This window comes from Dermacentor silvarum, chromosome 5 (assembly GCF_013339745.2).
Source record: "Dermacentor silvarum isolate Dsil-2018 chromosome 5, BIME_Dsil_1.4, whole genome shotgun sequence".
Classification (NCBI taxonomy): domain Eukaryota; kingdom Metazoa; phylum Arthropoda; class Arachnida; order Ixodida; family Ixodidae; genus Dermacentor; species Dermacentor silvarum.
In genome coordinates this window covers 121,991,980-122,010,454 of record NC_051158.1, presented here as the reverse complement: position 1 = coordinate 122,010,454, position 18,475 = coordinate 121,991,980, and the positions used below count along the sequence as shown (strand labels likewise).

Genomic DNA, 18,475 nt, shown 5'->3' with positions numbered 1-18,475 from the left:
ATCGCCCACTGCCCTCACGACATTATCCTAGGCTTGGACTTCCTCTCCGCGCATTCTGCTCTCATCGACTGTTCCGCCAGTACTCTCCGCCTTGACCTGCCTGTTCTGGATCCCTCGGAACCACAACCTAGTCGCCTCAGTTCCGTTGACTTCGTTCGCTTGCCACCTTCGGCCCTGACTTACGTTCACTTAGTGTCATCCCCACCAGTGACCGACGGTCACTACCTCGCGGCTCCCATGCAAGACGTCCGCCTTACACACGGGATCACAGTGCCTCATACGGTTTTATCTGTTACGGCGAATTGCGTCTGCCTGCCAGTGGAATTTTGGCTTGACGACAGAAGTGCTGCCACGCGGGATGTCTCTGGCCCAGCTTTGCTCATTCGAGGATCACTCAGTTGCATCTATTGCAGTAGACGACAATTCAGCCGATCCTCCTCTACCATCGCTGTCGGCAACTTGTACCATCGCCGACTTACAGACAATGATTGCGCCCGACATGCCGTCCGAGCACGCTCGTGAGCTCTACCGCGTTCTGTTTTCCTACCACGATATTTTTGACTTTAACGATCGTCCCTTGGCCCAAACTACGGCTGTTAAACATCGCATTAATACCGGCGATGCCCCTCCTATTCATCGCCGCCCGTATCGAGTGTCCCCGGCTGAGCGTCAAGTTATTCACGCAAAAGTTCGCAAAATGCTTGCCAAGAACATTATTGAACCGTCGTGTAGTCCGTGGGCGTCACCTGTTGTACTGGTAAAGAAGAAGGATGGCTTATGGCGCTTTTGCGTGGTTTATCGGCGCCTGAACAGGGTCACCAAAAAGGACGTGTATCCCCTACCTCGAATTGATGACGCCCTTGACTGCCTCCACGGTGCTCGCTATTTCTCCTCTATTGACCTTGGCTCCGGCTACTGGCAGATTGCCGTGGACGATCTAGACCGCGATAAGACTGCTTGTGTAACATCCGACGGTCTTTACCAATTCAAAGTGATGCCGTTCGGTCTATGTAACGCTCCTGCCACTTTTGAAGGCATGATGGACTCCCTTCTTCATGGTTTCAAATGCTTAACGTGCGTGTGCTACATAGACGGCGTTATAGTATTCTCCCCAACGTTCGCTACGCACCTCGAGCGCCTCTCAGCAGTCCTGGACGTTTTTCGTCGAGCCGGTCGACAACTCAGCGCATCGAAGTGCCAATTCGGCCGTCGCCAGATTACTGTCCTTCGACATCTCGTTGCCGCGCACGGAGTGCAACCAGACCCAGGCAAGATCCATGCTGTTACGCACATCCCTGTTCCGAAATGTGTAAAAGATTTGCGCAGCTTCGTCGGCCTTTGTTCGTACTTCCGCCGTTTCGTGAAAAATTTCGCAGCCATAGCACGACCACTAACCGAGCTTTTGAAAAAAGACACCCCTTTCCAGTAGGGCGATAACGAGGCCTCTGCCTTCTCGCATCTAATCGATCTCCTCACAACGCCTCCCGTTCTTGCCCATTTCAATCCTTCTGCGCCTACTGAAGTCCGTACTGATGCCAGCGGCCACGGAATTGACGCAGTACTGGCAGAACGCCAGCGCGGAAACGACCGTGTTATCGCTTACGCCAGCAGGCTCCTTTCACCTTCTGAGCGCAACAATTCCATCACTGAGCGTGAATGTCTGGCCCTAGTTTGGGCGGTTGCTAAGTTCCGCCCATACTTATATGGCCGGCCCTTTTCCGTTGTCACAGACCATCACGCGCTTTGCTGGGTATGCTCAATTAAAGATCCTACAGGAAGGCTTGGTCGCTGGGCCTTACGCCTCCAAGAATATTCGTATACTGTTACCTACAAATCTGGCCGACTAGACAAGGACGCTGACTGCCCGTCTCGCTACCCGGTAGACGAGCCCGACGACGCCTACAGTAGTACCACCAACGGTATTTTCTCTGTGTCTGCCTTCGCTAACATCGCCGATGAGCATTACCGGGATCTATCGCTGCGAGCACTCATCGAGCGTCTGCGCTCTACACCTACCGACGCCTCCGTTCGCCGATATGTCCTCCAAGGCGGCATTCTGTACCGAAGGAGCTTCCTCCCTGATGGATCTGATCTTCTTCTTGTCGTGCCAAAACATCTACGACGGACTGTGCTCGTTGAAATGCATGACGCACCCACTGTAAGACATCTTGGGGTAACCCACACGTACGACCGCGTCCGGGGCCGCTTCTATTGCCCTGGTCTCGCTCGCTCCGTCCGACGCTATGTTGCTGCCTGTGATCCCTGCCAGCGTCGGAAAACACCTCAGGTGCTACCTGCCGGTCCTCTCCAGCCGATCACCGTCCCTGTGGAACCGTTCTTTCGTGTTGGATTAGACCTCCTCGGCCCCTTTCCCACGTCATCTTCAGGGAACAAATGGGTAGCCGTCGCACCTGATTACGCCACCCCATACGCTATCACGCGGGCTCTCCCTAGCAGTTGCGCCACTGACGTCGCGGCCTTTCTCTTGCGTGACATTATCTTGCTTCAAGGCGCCCCGCGACAGTTGCTTACTGACCGTGGTCACAACTTTCTGTCGAAAGTTATCGTCGACATTGTGCGTTCCTGCTCCACTCAACACAAGCTTACTACCTCATACCATCCTCAAACCAATGGCCTGACGGAGCGGTTAAACCGTACCCTTACCGATATGTCCAAGTACGTTTCCAAGGATCACCTCGACTGGGACATTGCCCTTCCTTACGTCACATTTGCGTATAATTCTTCCTGGCACAACACCACCGGATTTTCTCCATTTTATCCACTGTACGGTCGCGAACCGACCTTGGCCCTTGATACGGCACTTCCTCCTGCTGCGATCTCAACAAGCGAGTATGCGCGCGATGCCATCGCCCTCGCCTAGCATGCATGCCCGCTTCCCCGTACTCGACTGACGGCCTCGCAAGCCACTCAGCAGCGTCAGTACAGTCCTTTCGCGATACGCAAGGCCCTACCGCCTGCTGCACCAGGTGACGCCTGCGACGTACGAAATTGAACATGTCAGTTCGACCTCGCCTTCTACTCTGGCATCTAGTGATGTCGTGCACGTCAGTAGGCTGAAGGCCTACTACACTGCTTCCGAGTCCGGCCTTTAATCGCTCCGGGACGGCGCTTTTGCCGACGGGGGTAGTGCTACAGAACAGTATTTGCCTTGACGAAGAGGCGAGCAGTGGGAAGACGACGACGAAGATTAGATGCTAGTGCGGGCTGTTGCCTCTTGGCCAAGTGCGGCGCATTTCCTTGTAAATATACTTGTAGATTGCTTTTCGTCTGCGTCTTCCTACGTAACAATATAAATGATTTACCTACTAACGTTTCTTCCTGTATGCGAATTTTCGTGGATGATTGTATCATCTACCGCCCCATTAAATCAGCTAATGTCCACCTGGCACTTCAACCCAATCTCCATCTTATCCAAGAGTGGTGGAAAACATGGTTAATGACCCTTAACGTATTGAAATGTAAAGTCGTCGTATACAAATATCTCGGTGATAAGACTTCATCAGATCTTTCATGGTCATTTCATATCACATCCATATGCGCCGTTACCTTTAAGTCTTAAGGGTACCTACGGCGTAACCTCAGAAATCCCCGGCTAATATTCGCAAACTAGCCCACCTTACTTTTGTTCGCCCACAACTTGAGTTTGCTTCCTCCATTTGGTCTCCCTATCATAACAACATGGTCACCACATTAGAATCCATCCAAAATAGGGGAGCACGATTCATCTCAAGAAACTTTAACTACCATTCAGGCGTCACTCAGATTAAAACTGGTCTTTCTCTCCAGTATTTAGGCACACGCCGTGACATCGCTCTACTAACATTATGTTACCAGTGTGTATCTTCCAATAGATTGTAGCGGCAGCAGCATCGGCGTCGCATGAGAATTACGTAGACGCTCGCGTCTACACCAGGCACGAGAAGCTGGGACGCACTGGCACGGGCTAGCGTTCTAAAAGAGATTAAAAAAATCACAGCATATCCACGGGGTGAATGATGATGAGTGGGCGAAGCTCCGGAGGGAATCATCGGATCTCCCGCTTAAGGGGACGCTAGCACAAACGCGTTGGAAACGTGCAGTACTCTCTTGTAAGGGGGAGCGGCCACAGCGTCTTACGCAGCCATTTACACATGCCGGAACGTGCACCGCGTTTGCCGACGCCATCACATGACTGCTGAGAGAGTATACCCACCGTATTCATAAACGCTCCTCGACTTGAACTTGACTTGCCACCGCTTTGGGCAGCGCGTTCGAAACGCGTTGAAGGTAAGGCGGAGAGGCCACAGCGTCTTACACCAGCTTCTTACACGGGCCGTAACGCGCTAGCACAAACGCGTTAGAAACGCGCTAGAAACGCGGCCTTTCGTTAATGTTGGGTATTTATTGCCATCGTGGTGCTTGTGTCTATGTGTGCTTCGTGGCGTAGTGGGCTAACGCCGCGCGCTCGGAAGCGAGGGGTCCCTGGTTCGATTCCGCGCTACGGACACAACTTCGGAATTTTTTTTCTCATTTTTCTCAGACTGGTTACACACTACTACTACGACGACGGGGACGAACGGGGGCCGCTATAAGGAGCTTCGCCCCTAAAATGCTACGCTAAGAGATCGGGTCTCTGTCTGTCCTCTCCCACGAGAGCCCTGAAACTTTACCGGTCTACTACGTCGCTCGTTGCCACACTCACCAAGCTTCGCCAATTTCTCAGATTTGTCAATTTCTACCGCCGATTCATCCCTGATTACGCACGAGTTATGGCTCCGTTAGGCGCTCTTCTGGTGAACAAAACGCAAACAAGTGCTTCAGTGTACTGAACAGGCCACCGACGCTTTCACAAGAGCCAAGTCTGCCCTCGCCGACGCCAAGCTGCTTAGACACCCAAAGCCAGAGGCGCCTACTGCCATCATGACCGACGCTTCAAACACCGCCGTGGGTGCCGTTCTGCAGCAATTCATCGACAAAGCGTGGCATCCGCTCGCCTTTTTCTCCAAGAAACTGAAGCCTTCGTAATCCCGCTACCGCGTGTCCGGCCGTGAATTACTCGCAGTTTACCTGGCTATCAGAGATTTTCGCCATTTCCTAGAAGGCCGTGCATTTACTGTCTTGACAAACCACAAGCCCAAGCCACAAACCACAAACCACAAGCCGACGTTCTGAGTCGCGTCAATGCCGTTTCCACGTGGACGTCGGAGCCTTTCATCATCGATGTCGACTTACTCGCCGGTAAACAGAGTGACGACACCGAACCTCGTACACTCCGGAATTCGTCAACGTCCCTGAAGTTGGAGGACGTCGTTGTGAAACCAGAGGGTACGTCCATCGTTTGCGACACTTCTAGCAACACACCTAGACCATACATTCTGGCATCCCTTCGTAGACGTCTATTCGAAACTGTGCACAACCCGTCGCATCCTGGCATACGCGCGACACAGAAGTTTCTTTCTAGTCGTTTCATTTGGCCTCGGCTAAACGCGCAAGTTCGCGATTGGGTTCGCTGCTGTTTGTCGTGTCAACGCTCTAAACCCGCCGTGGTTGCTCAGTGGCTATGGTGTTGGGCTGCTGAGCACGAGTTCGCGGGATGGAATCCCGGAATTCGGTGGGGGCGAAATGCGAAAACACCCGTGTACTTAGATTTAGGTGCACGTTAAAGAACCCCAAGTCGTCCAAATTTCCGCAGTCCCCCACTACGGCGTGCCTCATAATCAGAACTGGTTTTGGCACGTAAAACCCCATAATTAAAATAATATTGTGTCAACGCTCTAAGATCCAGCGTCATCCTATTCCGCCTGCGAAGTCATTTCTTCCCCCGGATGCTCGTTTCCACGAGAACCCTGAAACATTACCGGTCAACGTGGTCGCTCGTCGCCACAAGATCATGCTCCTTTCACCTCGATGTCACATGCCGCACGTCCAAAACATTAAGCAATCATTTGAGTTTTTCACGGTTCCATGGTTACACTTTAGCTTTTAATTCATCAGCGCTTCCACGAGCCACCAGATTATGGAATAACCTACCAGAGAGCATCGCATCTCCGTCAAATCCTGATACGTTCCACCACCAACTTATTACACATTTCACTGATACCGTTGTTTAGCATACAGTGTTGCCAGGTCGGACGAGGCGGCGTAGCCCAAAGTTAAAGAAATTGTAGCCCAAATGTAGCCAAACACAAAATTAGAGCAAAATATTTTGTAGCCAAATATAGCCATTTTATTTGCAGCTTTATTGCTATATAAATTTTCACATTCAACAACGAAATGCTTTTTTGCACAACCCGTTGTAACCAAATGTGATTGCCACCGTGACGGTGTACATCACGCTTGCGGCGAATCGCTGCAGAAGGCGAAATCATAGGGATCTTATTATATGACAGATAGTAGTAAGGTAATATTTTTAGTTGTATACAGTAATACTAACTACGAACTCTGCTTTTTAGCTCGCCTGGACGCAAAATATTGTAAGCATCATTGCGCTCTCACGTGACATCCGCCTACCGTGTAGAAAAGGAGGAGGAGGAGGAAAAACATTTATTAAGAGAAGAAAAAAACGAGCAGGCGTCTTCCTGCTTGTGTTGGGAGGTGCCCTCAGTTCGTGTAGAAAAACTTCAGCTTTCCAGCGGTCTGTGACGGTGACGCGCCCACGGCTTCTTTTTTTATGAGCCGAAACCAGTGTATCGCGCCATGATATCTCGCATTATTTGTCTTATCGTCCTATCTTGTTTTCTCGTTAATTAGATTGACCCGGGTTACCTGGGACACTCTATATAGCTTGCACTTACATCAACCTGATCGCCATCTTAGGTCTTCAGCATGCGAACAACATGCGTTAAAAGAAGTGAGAGACAAAAGATGCCAGTCGCTGTCTCAATCGGTGTAAGCTAAACTTTAAACGGTTGCTGCGCAAAACGGCACACAAATGCAAGAAGCACGCAGTCGTTTGCGGCGACGAGCACGTCCCGAACGTAACTCACTCGATATGGCAAAAGCTGCGACGGCTAATAAAGAGCAAAGGTACACGACAAATTGATGACCGTGGTAATCGTGTGAAAACCGGTTACGGTCAAAAAGCAAACCATGTTGATATACTATTAATAATAATTACTGGGGTTTTACGTGCCAAAACCACGATATGATTGGGAGACATGAAGCAGTTGGCGACTCCGGATTAATTTTGACTACTTGGGGTCCTTTAACATGCACATAAACCTAAGTATACACGGGTGCTTCAACATTTAGCCTCGATCGAAATGCGGCCGCCGTGGCCGAGGATCCAACCCCCTTCTTCGAGCCAGCAGCGCAACACCTCACCTACTAAGCTAACACACTGGGTGATGTTCATGTGACGTAGCACACTAATGGCATCGCGGCAAACTTGTTCCGATATTAGCACAATAAGTACCTGCATCTGTCACGTTACGGGCAAGCCATCTATAAGTAAACACACCAGGACCCACTTTGGGCTCGGGGTCTTGCTCCCATTATTTTTTATACTTTCTCGCATACTTGGCCCACTTGCCCATGGTTCGATTCTTCTCTCCGAAAAGGATTCGGTCTTAAGTCTAAGGTACGGAAATGAACCTCTGATGTAAGCAAAAACAAAAACTCATCTCGCACGAAAAGGAAAATGGCAGTAAAGCTTAGCTTGAGAAACGTGAAGCAGGTCAAAAGCTGTGCTCGGCGTGATAGTTCACCAAGAAGCCATGGCCGTGAACACGCTGGAGCGGGTCATCTACCCGTGCTTCTTTCATGTCGGCGCCACGATCGCCCGACCTTATTTTTAGATGCGAAGCAGCTTATGGTCAGGGCTATGTCAGTCCCTCCCTCCCTCCGCCGTGCGGCGTCCACACCCCTACTGCACATCTACGCCAAGCTCCGGCTTCCGGAGAACGCTTGCGGCGTTTTGCCCGAATGATCCCCCGGTGCTTCGCCCACTCATCATTCACTTCGTGGATATGCGGTGTTGAGAAGAGGGCTCGAGCCGCTGCCACAAAACGGCAGCGGCGACAGGCCGATCCCGAACTTCGGGCTTGCGAAGCCGAAAGGAAACGTCAACGCCGCCGAGAAGCTGCTACTGATGCAACGAGGGCTCGCGTAATGGGAACTTGAGCCGACCCCATGGCTGCTTCGCATACTACTCAGGGTTCCCCTACGGGAAGATGGTGTAATTTGTTTTTGCTCTCTGAGCATAGCGAAGTACATCAAAGATCAAAGCCACTGGTTCAGACAACGGCGCAGAGAATGGAGAGGGAGAGAGGGCGGATGGCATTTCGCGCACGCACAGGCGCGCTGCCGGCTCAGTCAGCTAAAACATAGCCTTCGAGATAGGTTTCTACTCGATCAGAGCCCCTCTGGAGCTTTGATTAGGGCGCCACTTATAGCTCAAACAAAGCCAAGTCGCAGATTTTCAGTAGCCCAAATATAGCCACATAGCCAACTTGTCGATGTCGACGCCAAATGTTTTTTTCGGTAGCCCAATTTGGCCATAAATAGCCAAACCTGGCAACACTGTTAGCATGTCTCAGTTATATTGAAGTTCTTTCTTCCCCTGATTTCCTTTTACGCATTTCCTTTTTTCTTACATTTTGTTTGCCTAACATCTGCTGTAACAGGCTTTGATGAATTGCGCACTTACCCATGGGTCATGCGCTTTTTATTTTATCGTGTGCTTTAAATTGCATAACATAATTATTCCTGTTATGTCCGCATTGCTTAGTCTCCTCTTCTTTACCGCGACTATGTGCTAAAATTTTGGTTTCCATGTATTGTACTTTTTCGTTTTCATCTGGTTGTGTATGCACTGTTTGTATTTTTTCGCCTCCCTTACACAATGCGCTACGGGCCTGTAAGCTACTTCAAATTAGTAAGTAACTAAATAATCAATAATTGCATAACTTAGTTATTTCTTTATTTTATTATAACCTACTACAGGCCCCAGTAAAGGCCCAAACATGGGGGGGGGGAAGGCGCAGGTAGCATAACAATGAAAAGATAGATAAATACAAAAGTTAATGTGCAATAAGAAAGAACAATATTACCATTCCACAACTAGATGTAAAACAAAGCGGGAAATAGGCAAATAAAACTTAAAAAACAAGCAACACTGTGTATACGGAACAATATTAACTAACTAGATAATTTATTTGAAAGAAGTCAGAGAGGTCGACCTGAGCTATCGCGCTCAAGCTTACTACACTGCACAGTGTGAGGGAGAACGGGAACATTAAGCTCTGATCAGGTGTGAAGATGACAAAGAAAGAGGGATGCACAACGCTGAAAGCAAGTTCAACATTCTGTTGAAAAACACTCAGATATGTCATTTATGAAGCCACCACCGGGTTCCAGACCCTGTCTGTAGTCGCTAGTTCAAATCAACATTCAGATAAAGGAGGTAAGACGAAATTGGTGCGTGGGCTTCTCCTACATCAGAAGCACATGTGCCAAACATACGCTTTACAAAATGTAAAGAGCTCCGACAAGCGGATTCAGTGCGGCGAGCACCTGCAGGAGGCTTTTAGCGGCCGGATTCTCGACACCGCAGAGAATCGCGCGCATTGACCCTCCCAGGTGCTTCAGCATTTTCTGAACGTTTTCCTTCTAATTATCTCCATCTCAATGGTTGCCTGTTGTGTCACCCGTTTTATTGGCCCTATCATTCTTGCCTTCTTGGTGAAGAGGACCACTACAACCCGCTGTCATGGCCGTGGGTCTAGATGGCAGCAAAGGCCATTCCGTGTCTGCATCAGCCGGTGGAGACGAATATTCGCCGTGTGCCCTCACCAACCTTGAATTAGCTGTAGGTGTGGTTACCGTCCTCGATGGAGGCACAAGCAGAGGTGGTCGTGGCGCCTGCGCCCCGCTACGCAATCCTGCTGAAGTGGCTTGGTGGCGCTTCTTGCGCGAGCGCTGTTCACTTTGGCGAACAGATTGAGCAGCCTCTCTACGGGAAGTTTTGTCTCTTGCCATTTTTCGAAGAATACGAACTTCTTGTTGTATCTTCGGGCATCCCTTCGACGTCGCTTCATAAGAACCAGGAGAGTTGGGACATTTAAATGAAGACGTATGACAGTCGGCGGTACTATGTAGTCCGCCGAAACGCGGACAGGTCACTTCACTTCTACAAACAGCGCTTCCGCGGCCTATCTTTAGAGACTTTCGGCATTGAAGAGGCCTCGGAACGAATGGTTGTACATGGTCTACAACGTAACCCACTTTGACAGATATTGTCAAAGCAATATTGTCAAAGCAAGGTAATGTCGAAGCAAATATTAACTCGATGCCCCGGGAGTTCCACAAGCGGTGAATCTCAAGAACGCGCACCAATGACCTCAAAAGACTCTTGAGGTCCACATACTTGGTTTCGACGTCCACGTCGGAAATCGCACCTGTCGTTGTGTCCTTCCCGTGAGTAATAAAGGCGTGAACGGGGATGGCGCTTAACGTCGGAATAGTCTTTAACTTCTCCAGTATTGCTAAAACTTTAGCCTCTACCGCTAGGCTGTACTTTCAAACGCTGATCCTGATTTGCCCAGGGGCCACACTTTCGAAATACGAGTATTCTGTTAGGAATTGCCTGCTGAAGGAGTTCATGCTCTGCGACGTCGAGAGCTGCACGTAAGAAATAGTGGATTCCTGGTCACTCTGATTCCATGAAGTCGGCTGACTCGACATCTGGGAAATCTTCTTCATACGGCGGCCCATGGCTACGGTGTAATCGCTGTCATAGTCCACGACTGCCGGCGTTGAGCTCTCCTAGGAATCCAGCTGTTCCGAGCTTCCAAAGGCACGTCGTCCAAAAATGAGCGGTGGAGCAAACGACTGACCTGGTTCAGGTGGTCGTGTGAGCGTCTTCTTGCTCATCCTTGATGAAATCACTTTCCCGAAAATGACAATAACGTAAGTAAAGATTTCATAAGAGCGAGAGGCCCAGAGCTCCGGTGAGCCCTAGGCACTTCTTTCTTCTCCTCCTTCGAACAATATTAAAGGAGCACATAATATATTGGCACCTTTGCTGATACATAAAGGAAAGGCACAAAATGAACAGAACATATTTAACATCTTGATTGTTCAAAAGCATCAAGGCTGAATAGATTTGCTACAGGTAAGTTGTTCCAGTCTGATATGGTACCTGGAGAGAAAGAATACTTGGAAAGGGTTAGTTCTCGCGAGATAAGGCATTAACGATTCAGCATGCCGATGTGTTTTACGGCGTGCCTCAAGTAGTTTTAAGAAAGGCTGTGGGCTAAGAGAGGAATGGTGGTTTATCAGCAAGAAAAGGAATTTAGGTCCGTGAATTCTCCGTCGTAGTTGCAACGGATATTTACGGATACGCCAATACGGAACGTTTCAGTGTGGTTACGTGTCAGAAGGACGATATAATTATGAGGGAGGCCATAACGGGGTACTCTGGATTAATTTTACGGTTTCTTTACGACTGCGTGTTTTGGTGCAATTCGCCCACATCGAAATGTAGCCGCCGCGGCTGTGATTTGATCCCTTGCCCTCGGTCCAAGCATCAGAACGTACGAGTCACTACACCACTCCTTCGGGTGGCCATGATCGCTGAAGGTAACATGCCGTTTCGTTAAGAAACAACAGTATTGTGCATTTGCCTGCGCATTGTCCAGTTTTCATGTGCGCTCCACGGGTTTAGGTGACCAAGAATCTGGGCAGACGCGAGAATTCCACTGCCAGTGAGCTGATGAAATTGTCTGATATTTTCCCAAGAACGAACGCACGAGAAAGCGAAACTTCTACTTTCTTTAGTTGCGAGGACATGTTCATGCATTGCGTGTTGCAGTGACATAATCATTATGCTCATATTTTAATGGGTATATTTGTTGCTTCAATTTGCATTAGTTGAAAATGTCTAGTGACGCTTCTGAATGGAATAAAACTTAGGCAAGTGGTAGCGTTTTTCTGTGCCCAGTACTCTTGTTCTTGTCTGTCTTTGGTGCAGCATATGTTCTTAAGCATCTATGGAAGGCTGGTTCTTGTCTCCTTGATCTGATGGCCGGCGAAAAGGAAATTTCGCCTTGTCACGGACAATGTGGACTCGTGTATAGGATGAATTTACCTGCTTCCAGGAACTCAGACACAACAGTTACTGCGCAGTGCACACTGGGGTGACTGGTGATTGCCATTGTTGATATAATAATCCATTGGTTGCACGACTTCAGCTTCTCAGTCACTTAGATGGCTTAATTTTGGTGTAACTTCTGAGTACAGTAATTGATTCAGGCGTGCTGAGCACGCGTCATTTTTGCACAGTTTTCCATTGTTATTAGGTAATTGCATGATCCATTTTTTCCACGTGCGGCCGCATTTCGATGGGGGCGAAATGCGAAAACACCCGTGTGCTTAGATTTAGGTGCACGTTAAAGAACCCCAGGTGGTCCAAATTTCCGGAGTCCCCCACTACGGCGTGCCTCATAATCAGAACTGGTTTTGGCACTTAAAACCCCATAATTTTTTTTCATGATCCATTTTTCTGCTACATTCGCTCAAACACATAAAAATACAAATGACCTAATTTCCCCAGTTCCCTAAGCATGCGTGATTTTTCATTTACCTGGTTTTATTGCGACTAAAGATGTTTCTAGAGAGTGTTTGAAGGCTTACCATGTTCTGGGTAGTATAGTAGGTCATATTATGGTGAAATCCTGGTACAGTATTGTCGAAAATTCGAGAAGAAGACCAGCAAATGTGATTGTTTCCGCGTAACACGCCATTTACGCCTTCGACTAGGAATAATCTGTCGCTTCCGTTCAGGAGCTGTGCAAAAAAAAATTGATATCTTCAAAAAGACCGTGAGCAAATAGCTACAGGCGAATTATGATAAAGGAACATCATGCCACTTATTTCGATATTACACATCCCATACTTATTTGCGTGCTGCTCGGTGTGGCCAACATAACTCGGTACCTTTTGCAACATAGAAATGCGATCATCTTCTTCGCATACCCTTACAGCAAGTGCTTTCATCAGGAGCACCGTGTCTTTATTATTTTTTTGCTGTATCTGTTCACTACTCACAGCACATAATTATAAGATTTTGTTTGTTATCGCTTGCTTTTACCAGCATTGTGGAGCACCTCAAATATCATCATCATCATCATCAGCCTATATTTTATGTCCACTCCAGGACGAAGGCCTCTCCCTGCGATCTCCAATTACCCCTGTCTTGCGCTAGCGTATTCCAACTTGTGCCTGCAAATTTCCTAACTTCATCATTCCATCTGGTTTTCTGCCGACCTCCACCACGCTTCCCTTCTCTTGGTATCCATTCTGTAACTCTAATGGTCCACCGGTTATCCATCCTACGCATCACATGGCCTGCCCAGGGGTGCTATGCAGGATGGGCCGAGTTTCTCGTTCGTACGAGTTTCACCCGAGTTTGCTCAATGGCAGTCAGTGAACGGAGATAGCAAGGAACGTGCAAGAACAGCAGGTAAAAATAAATGTCGAGATAAAGCCGCGTATGACAACATGAGCGCACCCTGCGCGGCACAGTGATTCCGTGCTTCAAGCACAGAAGACTGCGCAGCAAAACGCGCCAGCGCCGCGTATTGTTATCAACGTATTATCACCATTTAGCAATACCGTGACTGTACCGCTGTCTATCTGCACACTTGCCTTGAGCCACTTGCCACGCCTTTCTAGGGCGCGTAAAGGGCGTGCCTCCTCTTTCGAGCATTATCTTTCTATCCTCCGTCGAATGCGAACAGGGCACATGCGGTGCATTGTTGCGCGTACACTTTCCCTCAATCGATTACGTTAAAATACACCAAATGACATAAGAAACACATTATTTCTTGAAGTATCTGTTTTTCGTTTGGAATGCCATAAATGTTTGATGACAAACAGAGGTCAAGCGAATTATTAAATTTTGCACTTTTTTGCCGTGAGTGGCGACAATGAGGCGAAAGCTTACAAGCGGATACATTTTAGAGCGTCGCACGCACGAGGGAGTTCATACGGTGAGCAGTCGCCAGGGGCACTGCAGTGCTATCCTTGATAGGGTGCCTTGATGCCCGCGCGCATCGAGGCACTCTAATCATTGATAAAGTCAGTCATGACAGTGATCTTTCCATTTCCTGACTATTAGGGGAATGGCCACGCAGCGCTGCAGCAAGGCCGCCGCTTTACCAACTGAAACGACGGAAGCAATGGTTGTCACTGCAAAATGGCTGCGCGGTATTCTAGGGCCCGTAGTGACGCAGCACAGTGAAAGTGCACCAGTTTATCTGCGTGCGCGAAGCCTCCGCGATGCATTGCAAAGAAGAGCGCGCTGCCCAGTGACACAATTCATCGCTTGTCATCGCTTGCCCAGTGAAGGTGCCTCCGTTCGCATGTATACGCAGAGTTGTTCTCTCCAATGTGCTTGCCGATTGTCGCTGCTGCTGAGCTAACAGCGATCGCAGGTAGATATAGTAACGACAGCGCAGCAATCGCATTTTGGCGGGTGATGGCTCCTGTGTGCAGTTAGGAAATTAAACTTCGAACGCAGGAAGGGGTTGCAACTATTCAGTGTGCCGTGCTTGTGATGAAGAAATGCCATCGGACTGGGTTTAAAAAAAGGGAGCGTTTCTCGGCGCTGACCGTTTTTGCGACACTGCAGATCCGATACACCACCGATGACAGAGCAGCCATCTCAACAGCTGCGATACCTTTACGTTGGAAAACACTACGCACTGCTCAGCATCGTCATCCACCACGGCGCATCGACACCTTCGCAAGCAGCTACAGTGTCGTTCCGATAATTATTTGCGGCGCGCTACGTCGCTACAATGCAGACAATGAACCATGTTGTGGGGCCATCACAGCCTAAGAAGATAGATGCATGAGCCAGCGAAAGTCGCCGCTTTGTTTTTGATAGTGGTTCTCAGTTACAGTGCATCACCGATGACAGTGTGCTGTGCGCATTTTCTGTCAGCGGTCAAGATTGTTGATGCCTCTCAGTTCCGCACCACGTCGCTGTTGCCGGAAAATAAGTTGGGCGTGGCCCAACCGTGGCGGGCGCGCGCACAAGAGTTACATGCCTCGCGCGGGGCGTGACGTATGGTTTTGATTGACACGCGAACTCGGGCCAAACTCGTACATCGCGAAACCCCCCTCGAGTTGAACTCGGGAACTTGGTGGCGGCAGCAGCAGCCTGTGTAATCGCATCCAGCGGCAGCAAGCGTCACTATGACCATCTGGACCCGTTCACCTACATGTCCGACATAGAGTTTCAGCGTCATTTTTGCCTTTCCAAAACGTGAGTGCGCTGGCTGTGTGACGAGTTAGGCGAAGGCCGTCGTTTGCGGAGATAGGGTGGCGGGCAAATTATGCTTTCCCAGCGTAGACTGGTGTGACTAGGCTGCGGAGGAATAGTTTGTGCGATCGCTTCGGCTCTCTCCTGTTTCAAGCAAGCTCGTCCACCGCACCCCAGCCCCAGGCCAGGTCCGGCGTCGTCATCGGAGTACTGGAGCACCTGCGAGCACCTGGGGTTCAACCCGGACCAACCAACCTGCGCAGGCGAAGTAGTCACATTATATTGGAAGACTCAGAATGGACGCCGGGCTGCCTTTCAGTGCCGAAATCAGTTTTGGTGCCGAAACAGTTTTGGCAGGTACACGGTACCGCTGCACGGCACGGGCAGAGAGGCGAAGGAAGTTACTGCGCCAACACGGACCGCCTCGGCCGTCCGAACGACCACCTGTCCAGGCGCCAAATGATTTGACTCACGTACTGCGTGAGCAAAAGCGTAGACATATGGATGTTGAAAGAGACCGTAGACTTGTTTCCTCTATCGGAGCACGCCATCGCCGACTGGAGGAGCTACCCCAGTAAGGTCGCGAGGGACGAGCTGCTGGCGCGAGCTCCTGTCGGTGGCCCCGGGAAGACAGCGCAAAATGACGAGTGCCTTCTTCGCGGCGAGCAAAAGTGCAATCGAGGCCGCCTAATGACGGGCGACAACGTTCCGCCGAGCCGCCAAAACTACGGTGGTGTTAAAGATGGTGGCCCATGGGTCTTCGGCATGGTCTGCGCGACCTGAGGGGTGCTGCTACTTTTCAAGGTCGACCGACGAAAGGCGGCGACGCTAAGCACCATTATTGCAGCCAATGTTCAACCGGGGACCATTATTCATAGTGACGAATTGGCCGCATACAACTGTGTCCCAAATTCAGTGGATGCTAACGGGCTATGCCTTAATCTGCATTGGGAGACCGTTAACCACAGCGTGCACTTTGTGGAAACCAACACGGGCGTTCACACGCGAAAAATAGAAAGTTATTGTCAAAACGTGAAGCGCCACCTCGTCAGCATTGGGTACAGAGTAACTTCACTGATGCTGGAGTCCCGCCTGGGATGAATGTGGTGGCACTCAACGGCCACATGCGCTGCAAAGACCCTTTCTTGCGTTTGTTAGAAGCCACGGATCGCTGGGGCTACCCAGTATAAAGACTCATTCCTGCGGTTGTTAGAAGCCACCGCTCGGCGCTAGCCAGTATGAAGGTGCGTCACAATGTAAAAGAAAATAAAGCGTAGTTTTTTTTATCCTTGCATGAGTGTTTTCCGACATTCCTGGGTGCTTACACGGTAAGCGCGCGGCAAACCAATTCTGCGCTAGCCGACGCTCCCTTCGTCTCGAAGCCTTACTTTAGCACGAGCAACGAGCGATCTGTTCAAAGCCCAGTGTAAAAATCAGGCGCACACCAATCTGTGCTCGGAAATGGGAGCGCAAGCACGTAGGGAACCGCGCCTATTAAATCTAGAGGAAAGAAAAAGAGCAACGAGCGATCTGTTCAAAGCCCAGTGCGAAAACCAAGCGCACACCAATCTGTACTCGGTAATGGTAGCGCAAGCACGTAGCGAGCCGCGCCAATCCAATCCAGAGGAAGAAAGAGGAGGGCGAGCGTGCCCTCGTGGTATAACGCGAAACGATTAAACTACAAATTAGTCTAATACACATTCAGTGTACAATTTGTAAACTTTAAAACACCTATACCCTACGGTAATGTGACTAATATCATTGTACTAAATGCATTTATTTGATAACTTGCTTGTGCCTCTAATGCACTCGGTGGAACGACAAACAAGTGAAAGAATGCACTACCATGCACTGACCGCATGATCACGTGAGCCCCAGTTTGTCGACCGCCCATATAGAAACGCCCAAGGGATCTGGCCACCCAGAGTGAATCTAGATAAACCAATGAAACTGGAGGTGTGCCGACGGACAAACTTTGTATTGTTACCATTAGTTCTTTCATCTTGGGGCGTCGCCAGAGCTCGTGAAGATCCCGAGTTTCGCCAAACTCGGGGCATCCTGCATAGCACCCCAGCTCCGTTTCTTCCGCTTAATGTCAACTAGAATATCGGCTATCCCCGTTTGTTCTCTGATCCACACCGCTCTCTTCCTGTCACTTAACGTTAGTCCTAAGATTTTTCGTTCCATCGCTCTTTGTGCGGTCCTTAACTTGTTCTCGAGCTTCTTTGTTAACCTCCAAGTTTCTGCCCCATATGTTAGCACCCGTAGAATGCAATGATTGTAATGCCTGCCGTATGCACTCCAACCCAATTTTATTCTTCTGTAAATTTCTTTCTCAACATCAGGGACCCCTGTGAATATTTGACCTAGTAAACGTACTCCTTTACAGACTCTAGAGGCTGACTGGCGATCCCGAAATCTTGTTCCCTTGCCAGGCTATTGAACATTATCTTTGTCTTCTGCATATTCATCTTCAACCCAATTCTTACACTTTCTCGATTAAGGTCCTCATTGATTTGTTGCAATTCGTCTAAATTTTTGCTGAATACGACAATGTCATCTGCAAACCAAAGGTTGCTGAGATATTCGCCGTTGATCCTCACTCCTAAGCCTTCCCAGTCTAAGAGCTTGAATACTTCTAAGCATGCAGTAAATAGCATTGGAGAGATTGTGTCTCCTTGCCTGACCCCTTTCTTGATAGGTAACGTTCTACTTTTATTGTGGAGAACCAAGGTAGCTGTGGAATCCTTGTAGATGTTTGCTAAGATATTCACGTATGTTTCCTGTACTCCTTGATTACGCAATGCCTCTATGACTGCTTGTATCTCTACTGAATCAAACGCCTTTTCATAATCTATGAAAGCCATGTAGAGAGGTTGATTGTACTCCGCATATTTCTCGATTACCTGATTTATGACATGAATATGATCCATCATAGAATATACCTTCCTGAAGCCAGCCTGTTCTCTTGGTTGGCTGAAATCAAGTGTTGCCCTGATGCTATTGGAAATTATCTTGGTGAATATTTTATACAATACTGAAAGCAAGCTAATGGGTCTATAATTGTTCAGTTCTTTAACGTCTCCCTTCTTATGGATTAGTATAATGTTGGCGTTCTTCCAGCTCTCTGGTACACATGAAGTTGTGAGGCATTGCGTATAAAGGGCCGCAAGCTTTTCAAGCATGATATACTAATAAGTTTTTACC

The 18,475-nt window shown here is 49.1% G+C and overlaps 1 protein-coding gene across 5 annotated transcripts in view; it reads right to left on the bottom strand.

The window, feature by feature from the left end:
* LOC125945981 (uncharacterized) overlaps positions 1-18,475 on the bottom strand; it is a 526,632-nt gene that overhangs the window by 435,478 nt on the left and 72,679 nt on the right. For all 5 annotated transcript variants that reach the window (XR_007467290.1, XM_049668437.1, XM_049668441.1 and 2 more), the window contains exon 4: positions 12,634-12,786. Coding sequence is in view for 4 of the 5 variants with exons in the window: in XM_049668437.1 (XP_049524394.1) it covers positions 12,634-12,786 (153 nt within the window). In the remaining variant the exon portion in view is untranslated. The remainder of the gene's footprint in view (positions 1-12,633; positions 12,787-18,475) is intronic.